Below are 17917 nucleotides of genomic sequence, written 5' to 3' on the forward strand. Positions count from 1 at the left end.
AGATCGTATAAATGCATAAACCGAGATACGGTCATAAAAATTGACACTCTGGTTCATCATTTTAAAATTATAATACAACAATACAATGTTGTTAACAAAAATACTGCGAGGTTGACAGAGGAACACACGAGACAGTGTACAAAACTGTTACTTCGCCTTGGTGGTAGGCTAAATAATATAGCGACTAGACGAAGCATTGTTGTAGATGTTCCGGAAGATTTACCATCGCACGCAAACTTTGAATCCAAACCTACGATAGGTACGAGTTTAGATAGTGAAGAAGAATACTTGGAAGTTCTAACAGTTGATTTACCAATCTTGAAAGAAAATAAAGATGGCATTATCACAGCCAGAATTTTTAAAATTAGTCTCATCAATCTTACCAGATTTTGATGGCAGGGCAGAAACTTTGCAAAGCTTTTAGATGCATTGCAGCTGGTAGATTCGTTCAAGGGAACACATGAACTAAGAGCAGTCATTTTAATTAAGACCAAGTTGAAAGGTCACGCGAGAAATCTCATTAGCAACGATCAAACAGTTGCGGAGATAAGCAATTCACTGAAAACGAACATAAAAGGAGAATCAGTAGACGTAATATCTGCAAAACTCCTAAACCTCCAGCAGAAACAAAAGACAGCCAATCAATATGTGCAGAAAGTGGAAAAACTAACGAAGTCGTTGCAGGGAGCTTACTTGCACGATGGTCTATCCATGGATTTGGTCTCAAAGTACGGCGCTCGCCATAAAGGCAATGACCAAAAACTGTACTATCGATAAGGTTAAGCTTATCATGGAGGCTGGAACATTCAATACCATGGATGATCCCATGTCCAAATTTGTAAACAGTTGCAACCGGCCAGGCACACACAGTCTTGCACTATCAAGGAAGACAAAATAATAGAGGCTGTAGAGGTAACAACCGTGCACGAGGTAATTACCGAAACAACGGTTACAATAATTATTACAACAACGGTTGCAATAATAACAACAACAATAGAGGCCGAAATAATAATAATAACATAAGAGGAAATAATATGAATCGTAATAATTCAGGCCGTAATAATTATAATAACAACAACGGTAATTACAACAATAATGTCAGGGTTACCCAAGGAAATTCGGGAAACTCCCAAGCACCTTAAAAGACTCAAAATTAAACCATAATGTACACACTATAAACTTTGGTCTCAATATGTTTGTGACTTTTCAAAATTCAATTACTGGTAAAAACATTACTTTTCTAATAGATACAGGAGCAGACCTTTCATTGATAAAACCGACAAACCCACATAATTTTCATTTAGTTAACTCAAATTTTGCAATCCCATGTGATGGAATAATAGGCCTTGAATTCATAGAAAACTTTAATTGCAAATTAGAATGTGAACCATCAAACAATTGGTTTATTTTGCGACCTAATAATTTAAACATTTCAATTTATGTCCCGATAGAATTGAGTTCCGGTAACAAAACAATAGTATTGCCGGCAAGGTCCGAGGTTGTCCGAAAATTAAAATTAAACTCGATAGAAGAACATGTTTTAATTCCAAACCAGAGGAATTATACCTGGAATATACGTTTCAAACACCGTCGCAACATCCGAAAACACTTTTGTCCGTTTACTAAACACAACAAGTACCGATAAGCTAATTAATATAAAAAATTTAAAATATAAACCACTTTCGAATTACGAAGTAATTCAAACAAATAAGAATTCACGATAGGAAGAAGTTTTGTCTCAATTAAAAAAGAATTTCCCAGTACAATTCAAATCAGAATTAACTGATTTATGTACAAAATACAGTGATGTGTTTGGACTTAAAACTGAGCCAATAACAACAAATAATTTTTACAAGCAGAATTTGAGGCTTAAGGACGAAGAACCCGTGTACATGTAAAATTATAGATGCCCACAGAGCCACCTTGAAGAAATAAAAAAACAGGTAGATAAACTTATAGAAAACAAAAAAATGGAGCCGTCAGTGTCTGAATATAATAACCCAATGTTGTTAGTGCCTAAAAAATCTCTCCCAGGTTCGGATGAGAAAAAATGGAGATTAGTCATAGATTATCGTCAGATAAATAAAAAACAACTATCAGAAAGTTTCCGCTCCCTAGAATTGCTCTTCCAAAGGCTTGAAAAAGAAGCTGGTGTATAAGTCATTAGTCAACTTAAAGTGGCACCGAGTGGAAAGATATTTGAAACTATTTCAATCGAATCTTTCAAAGTTATGGGCAATAAGATATTGAAATCATTAAGAGTAGCGCTAATCAAGCAGGTGACCATAATATAAAATAAAAAAGATATAGAAGCAATAATGTTTACAAATCATGACGATCCATCCCATACAAGGAGGTCATACAGGAAGTACTTAAACGTTATCAAAAATAAAGCGAGCACATATATTGAATACCCACTGTACCAAGAGTACTTTACGGGTACACACAGTACGCACTTTGTTGCAGTGTTTACATAATTTAAAGTCCCGGTCATAAACCTAAGTGGCCGAAATATGAAACGATCTTCGAACATTGGCCCGCACACAGGCTGTGCTAGTGTCAGCAAAAATGCAACACGAGCGGACCTCAAGTATGTATGTGCATATACCTCCACGCTCAGCCTTAGCGAGCATAGCTATGTATTTATGTATTTAAGAATATATAACCGTCTCTCCGATGTCGCTGTTGGCAGCGCAGCTACGAGACTTAGATTTCTTTAGCTGTTAAAACATATTGATAACGACAGATATATGATCAAGCTCGGAGCGGCAACAACGGCTGCTCCGAAATATAAACCTAAAAGGAAAATTAATAAAGAAAACTCAAAAGCAAATCATATTCTTCTTAATGGGGAGAAACAAATCCGAAATCTAACTGGAAACTATACATGGCGACCGTGAGAGTTATGTGTGACAGCGATGGATCTGGAATAAATAACAATAAGAAGTTATGCGTGACAGTCGCAACAGACTGAGTGAAAACTATTAATTTAATGAGTGAAAATATCAATGACAAGGAAAAATTAGCAGCAGACTACAAAAATAAAGATCGCAGTGAGTGAAGTGTGATGTGTGGTAAACGCAGTGGTGTGGTGAAAAAATTAAAAGCCAGAAGGGCTGAAATACTGAAGCTACTAAATAGCGGAAGTAAATTAAATTGGAACAAGTCGGTAAAATTACATGCCGAACTTGAACATATAAAAAATTTATTAAGTGAAAGAACCACAGCCACACATACATCCACCTACTCTGCAATTAAAAGTCTCGCTAAAGCTAATATAAAAGTACCTCCGACACAGAAGAAGGAAATACCCAAATTAATCTATACCCAATTAAATCTTTACCCAATTAAATCTTTACCCCCCATTGTGACTACACCTGTGCAGCCATGTACATAAGCGACCCGCTCCTCTGCCGACGTTAGCGTCAGCTTCGCGGGCTTAGAATAAGGCCAAGTAACCAAAATTGAAAAGATATAAAATTCAATTAATAAAAAACGCTGAAACGAACAAGAAGTCTTCTAAATCATACTACTGAACGATTTTAATGGACCAATATCGCTGGATGGAAAGGAGCTAAAACTACATGACTCTTTTATCATACAAACTCAACGGTTACTATTAGCGAGGTGACGTACAAAAAGAGAAATCAACATAGCCGAACCCGAACCTCCTGTTTTCCAACTTATGGGAGAAAAAACAAAACTTGAGGAAGTTCTCTCAATTCGACTAGTCAAAAAATTAAACATCAATCAATATCAGCTTCTGTTAGCTATGGATCTATCATCATCCTCCTGATAGTAATAATAGGCAAGAAAAGCCTACACAGCCCGGACCGGTACTCTTTTAAAAAGGGGGAATGTTAACAACCTAGTTTCTAAAATCGTTGACAAAGAAGACGCAAGCTCAGTACATATGGCGCAACCGGGTGAAGAAACCAGAAGTTCAATTTACTACCAACTGAGGAAAATTCTGGATTAGTGGTCCCACGATCGCCACCCAAAAGATGCAAGCTCAGCGCACGTGGCTTACCATATCTAGGGCATCTGCCAATGGGGACATCAATGCATTGACCAATGGTAATTAGAAGCGGCCAATAGTTACAAATTGTCATAACCAGCTAATGAGAACACAGAACGTCAGCGGAAAAACAAAGAACGTCAGCGGAAGCAATGACGGCGGAAGAGACGGTGACAGCGATGGAGCAACAAGCAGCCTATATAAACGATTGTTAAGCTTAAGCAAATACAGTTCTTAATCCAACTCAAAACAATAAAGATTATTTTTTTTTAATAAAAAAATAACTTATAATCTTTAACTCATACAATGTAGTACTGAAATGACAGGCAATGCCAATTCCTTATTGTACACCCAACGTGGAAATAATTATCGCGGTAATAATTATAAAAACAATTATCGCGGTAGAGGTAATAATCGAGGTAATTATAACAATACCAGATATAATCGGGATAACCATATCTAAAATAAGAATACACAAGAAAATAAAAAATTCATTCAATTCATCAACATAAGTGCCCAAAATACGAACCGCTCGCTGTGCCTTGGCCGCAGGCTGAAAGTGCAAGTGTCAGCATAATTGCAACACGAGCGGACCTCATGTAGGTGCATATAGTGACATATTCACAAATTCCGTTATGTACCAAGAAATCAGAATCTGCAGCGTAGGCGATCCCACGCTGAACCAATAAAAACAATCCACATCCGGAGCAGGCGATGCGGCTTCTCAATAACATAAATAATTCTTTAAATGATTAAGTCCCGCTCTCTGAGTGGCACTCTCACTCTCAAATTATTATGTACAATCAATATCCCAAGCGGGCGATCTCGCTCCCCAACTTATGTAAACAAAGAGCAGTAGAAGTAAGATTTTTGTCACAATAATTTAGTCTTAAGCTGAGATCATTTAAATAAAGACGTGAAGCGAAATATTCGTTTTATTAATTCAACTTGGCGTTGTCCTAGTCAACTGACGGGACATTAATTTGACTCAAAAAATATCAACACTTCACTGGCGCAGCCGGTAGGATACAAAAAGTATCCGAAAAAAACAGAACCTCGAGTGAAAAATAAATTAAATTTTATAATTCAGTTCTCGAACAATAATTACGCAAAACATTTTAAACCCCTTCAACTTGGATTATAATTCAAATTCGGTTGTCCAACAAAAAGTGGAAGAACAAAACAAAACAAAAACACAATAAGACAAACGGCACCAAACAGTTAATAACATCAAATAAATTTTAAGAAAATTAATTTAAACAAACACTTCAACTTAAAAAAGTGAAATCAAAAATAAACTAAAATAAATTTTTATTTTACAATAACAACAAATTTACTACAACAATGGCACATCCAGTTATCGCCGCACCCCAAATCGTTGCACTAAGCGACTTGCTGAAGCTCGTCGGCAGCTAAAAGACATAATGCAATTTAAGGGTGATCCAGAAACTCTCTACACTTTCGTAAGCAGAGTGGACTATGTAATTTCACTCTACCAAACTAATGATGTGCGACAACATAGGATTTTTCTTGGAGCAATCGAAAGAAACTTGGACGGACACGTAACACGATCATTGGGCCTTCCGAAAATTGAAGATTGGCCTACCCTTAGATCGAGACTAGTTGCAGAATTTAAACCCCAAACACTGAACAACAAACTACTGGAGAACTTCAGGGAGACACCTTACAAGGGAAATCTGAGAGCATTCTGCGAAGAAGCAGAAAGACGACGTCAAGTACTAATTTCGAAATTGCATCTAGAAGGTAACCAGCCAGATTTTTTTATTTATATTCACGCGATTAAAGATTCCATTAAAATATCGATCAGAAAATTACCAATACAATTATTCACTATTTTGGACATCATAACATTGAAGACTTAAGATCATTAATCACTATCGCACAAAATGAGGTAATATATGAAGAACATGTTAATTTTGAATTAAATAAAATTCCAGAAAATCGTAATAAAAACTTAAACCCTAATCAGAATTCTAAGCCACACAAATTCAACACAAATACACAAACCCAATATCGACCAAGCTACCGACAATATTCTCAACCATTCCAACCTAATTTTAATCAATACACGCAATCATTTAGACCCACTGTCGACGATCGAGCGCGTGTGAGAGTTATAAAAGTGTAAAAATTAAGGTTAAGTTCATTTTTCCGCAGAATAAAACGTACAAACTTCACATCTAATTGTCGGCCTCGGGCCAGGAGGCTTCCCTATTGTTTGGCGGGAACCAGAGATGTGGAGTCGTTAAATGCAAATCCAAGTGAAGCACGACAACTCCCTTTATTCGCAGTCCGATAGAGACTGCTAAAGCAACTTGGGAGCGCAGGCAGCGCCCCACGTGTTGATGGAGAAATCGCAGCCAGCGACAAGGAGACGCGGGCGGCGTCAGTGGTCGCAGCCAGCGACAAGGAGACGCGGGTAGCGTCAGGGGTCGCAGCCAGCGACAAGGAGACGCGGGTAGCGTCAGTGGTCGCAGCCAGCGACAAGGAGACGCGGGTAGCGTCAGTGGTCGCAGCCAGCGACAAGGAGAAGCGGGTAGCGTCAGTGGTCGCAGCCAGCGACAAGGAGAAGCGGGTAGCGTCAGTGGTCGCAGCCAGCGACAAGGAGACGCGGGCGGCGTCAGTTGTCGCAGTCAGCGACAAGGAGGCACAGGTACGCCATTTGAAGTGCGCTAAGTCAGCGCCCTATTGGCATCGGGAAGATGCAGCGCTTACCTAGGAGGAGCGCCCGGCTGAATAGAGGGGAAGCCACCCCTATAACAACACGAGTGGATCAGCAACCAGTGAGTAGTGAAACAGAAACCTGGCCGCTGGTAGACATAACCACGGCAGAGGCTATACCTAGCCCAGCCACTACGGAGATTACATCAGCTCCCCAACATGGAAGCACTGCAGCCTCAACTGCGAACATCAATGCCAGAGAGGATCTCACGTTGGATCTAATGGCGAGGATCGCAGCGCTGGAAAAGGAGCTGCAGCAGGTTAAAGCCCTGGGAAGCGTGGGCACCGCCAATTGTGCGCCAGTCGCAGTTAGCGCGCACAGTGTAGCGACAGGCCGGCCGCCATTTTGGAGCGGTCCGCCATTAGCGACATCGGTTGAGGAGACCTCATGTAAAGGGGTCGGGTCGGCGCCCTATCACAGTGTCGGTGGGTACAGCGCGTCCTGCACGCTGCTGCCACCTTGCAGTGGGCCGCCGTTCACAGCAAGCACTGCGCAGACGGCGCATGGATTCACACTACCGAGTGTGAATATGCGCAACGTGGCATCTGTTTCGCCACTTGTCGGATTCCCCACTATATTGACGTCGAAGGAAATTCAAGGAACATACGGGCCACGAAAGCTCCCAGATCTGCCTATATTTAGAGGGCAGCCAGAGGAGTGACCGATTTTCAGCTGTGCATTCACGGAGACGACAGGGGCGTATAACTGCACGGATTTGGAGCGCTCTTTGATGAAGGACCCTCCATTACGATGATCGACGACGAACTACGGAGGGATCTGGGAATACAAGGAGAGCGCCGACAGCTAAATATCCAATGGTTTGGAGGAAGGGCATCCAGAGAGACCACCAACGTAGTGAGTCTGAAAATAAGTGGAATTGGAAAGTCCACTCGCCATGTACTGAGAAACGTGTATGCCATTTCGAGCTTGAGCCTACTGATGCAGACGTTAAGTCGGCAGGATGTCCAGGGTGTGCATAAGGATGCGCGCCTGCCGATGAAGCCTTACAGCAATGTGGTGCCGAAGTTGCTCATCGGCCTGGATCATGGACACCTGGGATTGCCACTGAGAACTAGGCGATTTGCCAGTGAGGGACCGTATGCAGCTTCCACCGAGCTAGGCTGGGTTGTGTTCGGGCCCGTAAAAGGGCAGTTCACTTCGCCATCATCTAGGTCCTGCCTACTTGCCGTGTCGATGGATGATACGGTGGAAAAAATGGTAGAGGAGAACTTTGGTGTGAAGCTCGTGTCACAGGTCGCAGCAAGCGACGACATGCGGGCACAAAGGATACTCGAAGACACCACGGTGAGAGTGGGGCGTCGCTACCAAACGGGACTACTCTGGAAGGACGACCACGTGAAGCTGCCACAGAACTATGAGATGGCGTACAAACGGCTGGTCAACGTCGAGAAGAAGATGAAGCGTAACGAACAGTTGGCGCTGGAATACTGTCGGATCATCAAGGATTATGTTGCAAAAGGATACGCGAGGCGGTTGGAGCCACATGAGGCCGCGGAGAATAGTGACCGGATATGGTATTTGCCACACTTTTGTGTCGAAAACCCGAACAAGCCCGGTAAGGTCCGGCTTGTGTTCGATGCGGCAGCCAAAATTGGAGAAACGTCTTTAAATTCGGCGTTGGACAAAGGACCTCAGCACTACAAGTCTTTGCCAGCCGTGCTCTTCCTGATGATTACAGCGAAGCTGTTGCTGAGAGAGATTTGGAGGCAGAAGATCCAGTGGGATGAACCACTACCGGAGGAGATTGGCAAGGCCTTTGCGATTTGGCGTAAAGAGATGGATGCCGTAGGACAGTTCCGTTGTCCTCGCCATTCTTTGGGCACGGAGCAGTTAGAGCCATAGAGCTGCACGTGTTCGTGGATGCAAGTCAATCTGCATTCGCGGCGGTGGCCTACTGGAGGGTCACATATGAGGACGATAATGTGCTGGTGAGCTTCGTATGCGCAAAGACGAAGTGTGCCCCTATGAGAACGATGTCGATAGAGCTGCAAGCAGCAGTTCTTAGAACCAGACTAATGAACACTGTCAAGGAGGAGCACAGTGTGGTCATCAACGACGTGGTCTTATGGTCAGACTCGAAGACGGTGCTGAGATGGATTGGCAGCACACACCGCCGGTACAAGCAGTTTGTCGGCAATCGAGTGTCTGAGATTTTGGATTCGTCGAAGGTTTCCCATTGGCGATGGGTACCTACAGCCGAAAATGCGGCGGATGATGGGACTCGGTCGCAAAGAGAAGTGGACCTTAGTCAGGAATCCCGATGGATACGTGGACCTACCTTTTTAAGGCAGCCAGCAAACACCTGGCCGGCGCCTGAAGAGGAGAATAAGCGTGTTCCAGATGCCCCTGATGAAGAGGAGATGCCCAGTGAGTTTGCTTACGAATGATTTTGTTATCTCATTCCAGAGGTTTTCGAGCTTCAGGCGCTTGGTTAGAACCACAGCGTGGGTCTTGAGGTTTACGCGCCGGTGCCGTAAATAGAGAAGCGTGCTCGAGGAATACGGCCTTACAGCAGCAGAATGTCAGGCTCCAGAGAACCTGTTAATCAGACAGGCTCAATTGGAGTCTTTTCCCGACGAGATGAGGTCGATGGGATGCGGAAAGGATGTCGCCATGACGAGCGACATTCGAGGGCTGATGCCCTACGTGGATGTCCACGGAATTCTGCGAGCTTATGGCAGAATTGATGCCGCATTATGCGTTCCGTATAGTGCGAGGAGGCCCGTAATACTGTCGCACAGGCACAATCTTACGGAGATAATCGTCAATCACTTCCACGTCAAAATGAAGCATCAAAACGTGGATGCGACGATTGCGGAGATTCGGACGAGATTCTGGGTCACGAAGATGAGGCGAGTTATGAAAAAAGTGATCTCGTCGTGCAACGATTGCAAGTTGCAGCGAGCCCGGCCGGTGCCGCCGATAATGGGACCCCATCCATAGGATCGACTGGAAGCGGGTGGTTGGCCATTCAAATACACAGGATTGGACTACTTTGGGCCACTGTTGGTGACTGTTTCCCGTCACAAGGAGAAGCGTTGGGTCGCCTTGTTCACGTGCTTGACGACAAGGGCGATCCACCTGCAATTGGCACATGACATGTCGACGGATTCCTGCATCATCGCAATTAGGAATTTCGTCTGCCGTAGAGGACCAGTACACAGACTGCGCAGTGATAACGGCAAGAACTTCGTGGGAGCAGACTGGGAGGCCAGGCGCTTTGGAGACGTATTCGAGATGGAGAAAATTCAGGATGAGCTGTCAAGCAGGACCGTTGACGCCGAATGACCTACTCAAGGGAGTAGCCAATCTGCCGGATACCCCTGGCCTGGGTGCGGAGTTGCCCAAGGAATGCTCTACACGAAAGCACTGGAGGATTGCTCGCCTGTTGAGAGACCGTTTCTGGAAGAGGTGGGTCCTGGAGTACCTACCTACGCTAGTGCGGCGCGAGAAGTGGTACAGGAGGACGGAGCCCATCCGTCAGGGCGAAATGGTCTTCATCTGTGATCCTGCCTTGCCCCGACGAGAGTGGCGCAAGGGCATCGTGGAGGAAGTCTACATCGGAGCTGATGGATTCGCCAGACGCGCTACAGTGCGCATAAACGACAACGGCCTATCTCGGACAATGATGCGACCCGTCTCTAAACTTGCGGTTTTGAATTGAGTGAAGCGGTTCTTCACGGGGTCGGGGATGTCGACGATCGAATATTGTAATCGATAGGCTTAGTTAGTATATTAAGAATAACGTCAAAAATACTGATGGATTTTGAGCCCAAGAGAAAATGGGCATATTTTTATCGCTAAGTTAAACGCCAAAATTGAGCGTGTTATTGTCGTGCGAAAATTAGGAGGACACACTGCGGTAAGCGCGTGTGAGAGTTATAAAAGTCTAAAAATTAAGGTTAAGTTCATTTTTCCGCAGAATAAAACGTACAAACTTCACATCTAATTGTCGGCCTTGGGCCAGGAGGCTTCCCTATTGTTTGACGGGAACCAGAGATGTGGAGTCGTTAAAGGCAAATCCAAGTGAAGCACGACACCCACCTATACACAACAGATACCTAACAACCAAACTACATGTATGTCGCCAAATCATTTCGGACCCAACCAATACATGAACACACAACCATTTACTCACAAAAATCCTTTTCCACAATATTCAAATAAAGTTCAAAATCCTCAAACAGCACATTTTAAAGGAAATACATAGCCTCAACAACAACAACCCTCCACATCTTAAAATACTAACTTCCCGGTTACCAAACGACTAACGACCATCGGACAGTGAACAAACCAAAATGTCTATTGACGAATTGAGATTTCAAGACGCACACGAACACGAATACGAAGAAATACAACCTAATTATTATGAACAATAGTATTATGACCACAATCAATACTGTTCGGAGCAGACCGCTAGCGCCTAATCATGCGCGCATGGATGTATGGCTGCACCTGCTGCGCTCTTAGCTCTTCTCTTTGTTTATCTATTTCTCTCTCTCTTTTTCTTCTGTCGCCTTATCTATGCTAAGCTACATTTTAAGATTATATATGTTGAAGTCAATAATTCGATCGGTAGTTGCAGCTCCGACCAGAGAGAAACGAAAATATACACAGCATTTAATTAACCTATTCGTGCGTTGTAATTATTGCTTAAGGGTGGCAAATTTGTTGTCTTAACTCCCCAATTTATTCAAAACAGTGCCTACTTGCTCAAGCGCACGAAATTAAAATCAATAACCAAGTACAGGAAATGCTTAATCAGGGATTAATTAGGGAAAGTAGTTCACCATACAATTGTCCTACCTGGGTAGTACCCAAAAAACCTGATGCATCTGCAAAAATTAAGTATAGTGTAGTAATTGATTATAGAAAGCTAAATGAAATAACTATTCCCGACAGATATCCAATACCAAACATGGACGAAATCCTTGGTAAAATAGGTAAATGCCAATATTTTACAACTATCAATTTGGCAAATTTCAAATAGAAATTGACTCAGAATCAATATCTAAAACTGAATTTTCCACCAAAAGCGGTCATTACGAATACCTTCGAATGCCATTTGGCCTTAGAAATGCGCCTGCTACTTTTCAAAGGTGCATGAATAATATCCTTCGACCGTTGCTCAAAAAACACTGTTTAGTGTATTTAGATGACATCATAATTTTTTCCACATCCCTTACCGAACATTTAAATTCATTACAGCTAGTTTTTTCCAAACTTGCAGAAGCAAAATTATTAGAATAAAACAATGTAGAGTTAAAATTGGAAATGTTATTTTAAGCGAAAATTCGTTAAGTCCAGAATTTGATTTAACAGCATTGTATTTACTGATTAATGTAACTGAGATAAAGATAGTAGCACATAATGACGTTTTAAAACTAATTTCAGAAAATAATACCACACTTTACGTAATTATAATATTAGTAGTTATCGTTCTTATTATTTTTGTTGTCCTATCAAAATTGTTTACACTAAATCCACTTACCTTTTTATATACAAAATTTAGAAAACAAGCAAAAAATAATCAAGAACCACAACAAGAAATAGAACCGGCACAAAACCAGTTGCATGCATTGTACCCTGAAATGCCAGCCCAAACATAGGCAACCCTTCTAAGGGGAGGAAAGTGACATATTAACAAATTCCGTTATGTACCAAGAAATATAAATCTGCAGCGTAGGCGATCCCACACTGAACCAATGTAAACAATCCACATCCGGATCAGGGAATACTGCTTCTCAATAACATAAATCATTCAATCAATATCCCAAGCGGGCGATCTCGCTCCCCAACTTATGTAAACAAAGGGCAGTATAAGTAAGATTTTTGTCACAATAATTCAGTCTTAAGCCGACATCATCTGAATAAAGACGAGAACCTAAATATTCGTTTATTAATTCAACTTGGCGTTGTCCTTAGTCAACTGACGGGACATTAGTTCGACTCAAATAAATATCAACACTTCACTATATAAACGATTGTTAAGCTTAAGCAAATTCAGCTCTTAATCCAACTCAAATCAATAAAGATTATTTTTTTAATGAAAAATAACTTATAATCTTTAACTCATACAATGTAGTACTGAAATGACAGGCAATGCCAATTCCATATTGTACACCCAACGTGGAAATAATTATAGCGGTAATAATTATAAAAACAATTATCGCGGTAGAGGTAATAATCGAGGTAATTATAACAATACCAGATATAATCAGAATAACCATATCTAAAATAAGAATACACAAGAAAAAAAAAATTCGTACAATTCATCAACATAAGTGCCCGAAATACGAACCGCTCGCTGTGCCTTGGCCCGCACGCTGAAAGTGCAAGTGTCAGCATAATTGCAACACGAGCGGACCTCATGTATGTGCATATACCTCCGCGCTCCAGACTAAGTGAGCATAGCTAAATACTTAAGAATATATAGGAATCCGCTGCCTCTGTTGGCAGCGCCGCTACGAGACTTAGAACTCTTAGCTCCTAAGTAAAATGGGCTCCCAGGAGAACCTCCTTCGAGCTCGAGTGGCAACAACGGTTACTTCGAAACAATCAATAAATTTGTACAACACAAAATATGAAAAGAAATGATAAATTTAAATAAAGAACAAGAACAACAAAACACTATGAACCTATCTTCTTCATGAGCGGAGCGGGAACATTACACAAGCTAGGCAGAACAATCCTTTGAATCAACTCACAACTTCTAATTAGGCAAGTAGCGGTGGACCCGTAAAAAGACAACGTGAAAGTAAGAGCGGGCAAGGCAAGATAGATGGATGCAAATTTTCATCAAATTGGAAAATCCGTAAGCGGAAAATAAAGAATCAATCCCCATGTAAAAATAACTTATAACAATACTCTTTAAAAAGAAATGATTGACACAGGATCCTCCATCAACATTAAGAAATTAAGGAAAATTTCATGAGTTTAGAAGAAAAAGAAGACAATCTAATAGTATACACGATTAAGGGCCCTATAAAATTGAATAAAAGTATAATGTGCATAATGTACCTACTTAGTAGACACTAATCTAGGATTGATTATGTAGTAGAAACTTTAAGTTCAAAGACTTATAAGTTCATATATGTTGGAGACAAGGGCGAGACCGCATACCTAAAATGCCTTGACCCAAAACAAAAGGACAACACAAAAATTTCTCGATCCAGAGAAAAAGGAGACGATTGCACCCACAAAGTGCCTTACTCCTAAACAAAAGAAGGAGAAGACAGCAACCACAAAGTGCCTTACTCCTTAATCAAGCCATGAGAAAGAGGACAAAAACAAAAAATGCATATCGATCCTAAGTCCGTTGACGACGAAATATTCAGCTTCAGAATTAACAATGAATTACTAGAATGCAACGAGTTCAGAATCTATTATATAAATGCTAAAGAAATTGAATGTCTTAAAAAGGTCCTTTCAGTAAAATAAAACATATCATCCAGACTCAACATTTAGATCCGGTTGACCGTAAACCATACAAATACCCCCAAAGCGTTGACCAGGAGATAACAAACAAATCAAAGAAATGGGCACAGTTCGTAAATCGAAATCCCTGTAATATTCATCAATAATGGGTGGTTCCTAAGAAGGCCTCAGGAAAACTAAAACTCTGATTAGTAGTCGACTACAGGAATTATAATGAAATTATTGTCAATGACAAATTCACGATTTCCAGAATGGATGAAATATTAGATAAGCTAGGTAGATGGCAGAAAATGTAATCTGTAGCATGCGTACATATGAATATAAGGTAACTAAGTTCACCGGGCGACGGCAATGACCGATCGTCCGAAAGCTCGCTCCGGCCAAATTGCTGACACAGCGTCTGGCCGGAAGCCCGTGCATAGCCGGCAAGCACTACCCATTGGAGTGGCCGCTATGAGTCCCTTTTTATGTTAGCTTTAAGTTCAGTTCAATTTTGATATTCATCGAATAAAGGGCACAAGCTCATTCAATATAACTCCGGCAACCGCCGTTAACCATCTTATTATTTCTATACTGACTGAGTCTCTAGGCCAGCAGGTTAAGAAGGGAATTCACCCTTCCATCCTAATCTTCGTAATTCACCATTGGAGAGAAATCACTAACTGGACTTCTGTACCGACACAGGGGCAAGGGAATCTCCACTGTGAACTTAAATACTTAGAGGGAAATAACTAACCGGACTTCTACACGAAGACAGCAGCGAGGGAACCTCTACAGTAAAATTATCTAATTGGCGCCCACGTTAAATTACCCATCTAAGTCGGGGAAATCATGTAAGTGAGCACTTCTGTTCCAAAAATTTTCGGGCATCTGCATTGGTAAAATATTTATTGGTGTAATCACAAGTGATATTATTTGTTTTTCATTGTTTGCATTTACAAAAAAAAAAGAAGAAAATTCTTTCAATAAATATCTTGGTCCCGAATATTATCGCCAATATAACTACCAAACTACATATTTAATACCCAGCCTAGACGCAAAGGCGCCGCCGGGAAATAAATTTATTAATTGTGCATTTATTGATATATTTTTATTGGCGACGGACACTATCTCATGTAAATTTGTGCATTTAATTTACCCCTTATATGTAGTCGTCTTTTTGCTTACACCTAAATTCTTTGTGTTAGCTTCGTAACAATCTTGGGTTTGTTTTTGTTTCCATCGCTTACCCACTCCACTACGACACTCGAACTCGACACTCGAACTCGACACTCGAACTCGACACTCGAACTCGACACCGCGACGTTTGTATTCTGATTTTGTTTAGCTTCGCTTCTTTGTATTTCAAAACGGCAGCTTAGCCACCACGGATCTTTACTGTGTCAATTTTTGTTGTTTATATTTTTGTTTGCCATAGCGGAGACCCAGTCCCCGCGATCCCCTTCCCCTTGACATTGCTTGGCAAGGCAACGAGCTCTCGTCCATCGTTACCAAGCGGCATCTCAGCCCCCGCGGCCCCCCGCCATATCCATGGGCAAGACCGCTTGAGCATGCATTAAATCGCTGGGCATTTAGCTTGCGCCGCTCCATATGAGCAACCCATTCCAGCAATATAGGAACAACAGGCAGGTCCCCAGCGACTCTGAATCCGAGACCGAAGGGCCGGCAAGAACTTCTACACCGAAGAGTGTAAACGTCGGCACTCCCTCAGCCAGAAACATGGCATTTAACCCAGATCAAATAAAGGCGGTAGTAGAGGCTGCCGTCAACCATGCCCTACAGGAAGCGGCCATTGACAGCCAGCGCAGGGAGAATGAGTTGCGCCAGACTATTCAACAACTGGCCAACCAAGTGGCGGCGATACAGGTCGCACCCGCCCCAACAGTAACTCCTCAGATTAAAGTTTCTACACCCATAGACATTAATAACACCGTCATTTGTAATGAACCGCTAGATGCTGTCAAATGCCTGCCCGAGTTTTCGGGTGCCCAAGAAACATACGTCTCTTGGCGGCAGGCGGCAGGCGGCAGTAGGCGCATACTATATTTTTAAGGATTTCGTAGGAAGTTCACGCCATTATCAGGCAGTTATTATAATTAGGAGCAAAATAAGGGGCCCGGCCGATGCAGTGCTGTCCTCATTTGGCACAGTGCTTAATTTCGACGCGATTATAAATCGACTCGACTTTACTTATAGTGATAAGCGTACAATGCATGTCATAGAGCAGGAGATGGGCACCCTCAGACAAGGGAATCTCTCGCTTCTACAATATTATGATGAAGTTGAAAGGAAGCTCACCCTCCTCACCAACAAGGCGACCATGTCATACGAAGCCTCGGCTGCACAGGTTTTATGCGAAAAATTCCGAAGAAAAATACACAACCACAGCCTCGAGCGCGGTTCAGGAAATCAATGACGACGCGATTCATGAATATGATTCGGACGTTATTAATTTTTTAGGGGAAAATCCCTGCTACCCATCATCAGACGAAGAGTAGCGGGGATGAATATGAGGCTTTTAATAAATACGGGCGCGTCAAAAAATTTCATCCGTCCATATGAAGGATTGAAAGGCGTCCGCCCAGTAGAATCGCCATTTACGATACATTCTATCCATGGCGTCACCACCATCACCAAGAAGTGCTTAATTTCCCTTTTCAACTTGAAGGCCACGTTCTTCATTTTACCAGACTTGTCCTTCTTTGATGCCATCATCGGTCTCGACCTGTTAAAAGAGGCCGGGGCATCACTTTGTTTAGCTTCCGGCCACCTCAAATGGGGCTCCGAAGAAGAAAAACTAGAGTTCCAATCGTGCCCCGAAGTCAATTTTACTGACATTTACTGCTCGGACGCATCGCCTTTGGTTAGGGACGCCTTCATAAAAATGCTTGGCGAAAGGAAAAAAGCCTTCGCAAGCCCAAATGAGGCCCTCCCTTACAATACGTCGGTGGTAGCTACCATCAGATCGACTAGCGAGGAGCCCATTTATGGCAAGCTTTACCCATACCCAATGGGAGCAGCAGATTTTGTGAACAATGAAATCCAAGAGCTGCTAAAAAATGGCATAATCCAGAAGTCTAAGTCCCCCTACAATAACCCAATATGGGTAGTAGATAAGAAGGGCACTGACGAAACGGCCAACCGCAAGATGCGACTAGTATTGGACTTTCGCAAGTTGAACGAGAGGACAATACCTGATCGCTATCCCATGCCAAATATCTCTATGATACTAGGGAATTTAGGCAAAGCCAAGTACTTCACAACGCTCGATTTGAAGTCTGGCTACCACCAGATCATACTGGCAGAGCGTGATCGTGAAAAATTTCCTTTTCCGTTAATGGAGGAAAGTACGAGTTTCGCAGACTGCCATTCGGATTGAAGAATGCTGCCAGCATCTTTCAAAGAACCATCGACGACATACTGCGAGAGCAGATTGGCAAATTTTGCTATGTCTATGTCGATGATGTAATCGTTTTCTCGGAAGACGAAAATGCCCACATGACGCCAACATGAGGGTGTAAGCACAAAAATCGCGATTTTTCAAAAAAAAAAAAGCGTTAGCTTTTTGGGCTTTATTGTCTCCAACAACGGTGCAACCACCGACCCAGAAAAAATTAAGGCCATTCAAGAATTCCCAGAACCCAAAAATGTTTTTGAGGTTAGATCATTCCTTGGCCTGGCCAGCTATTACCGATGCT

At 42.2% G+C, this 17917-nt stretch overlaps 1 protein-coding gene and 1 long non-coding RNA gene across 3 annotated transcripts in view; one reads left to right on the plus strand and one right to left on the minus strand.

Annotated features, from left to right (window-relative positions):
* LOC110187613 (uncharacterized) overlaps positions 1 to 17917 on the minus strand; it is a 157340-nt gene that overhangs the window by 82132 nt on the left and 57291 nt on the right. The window lies entirely within an intron of this gene.
* Positions 7512 to 10070, plus strand: LOC147643073 (uncharacterized). The gene is given in 3 exon segments (XM_086836866.1): positions 7512 to 8550; positions 8613 to 9149; positions 9295 to 10070. Coding segments are annotated over 3 exon segments (2352 nt in total).

Source organism: Drosophila serrata, unplaced genomic scaffold, assembly GCF_035046125.1.
Source record: "Drosophila serrata isolate PLE 108 unplaced genomic scaffold, ASM3504612v1 contig_293, whole genome shotgun sequence".
Classification (NCBI taxonomy): Eukaryota; Metazoa; Arthropoda; class Insecta; order Diptera; family Drosophilidae; genus Drosophila; species Drosophila serrata.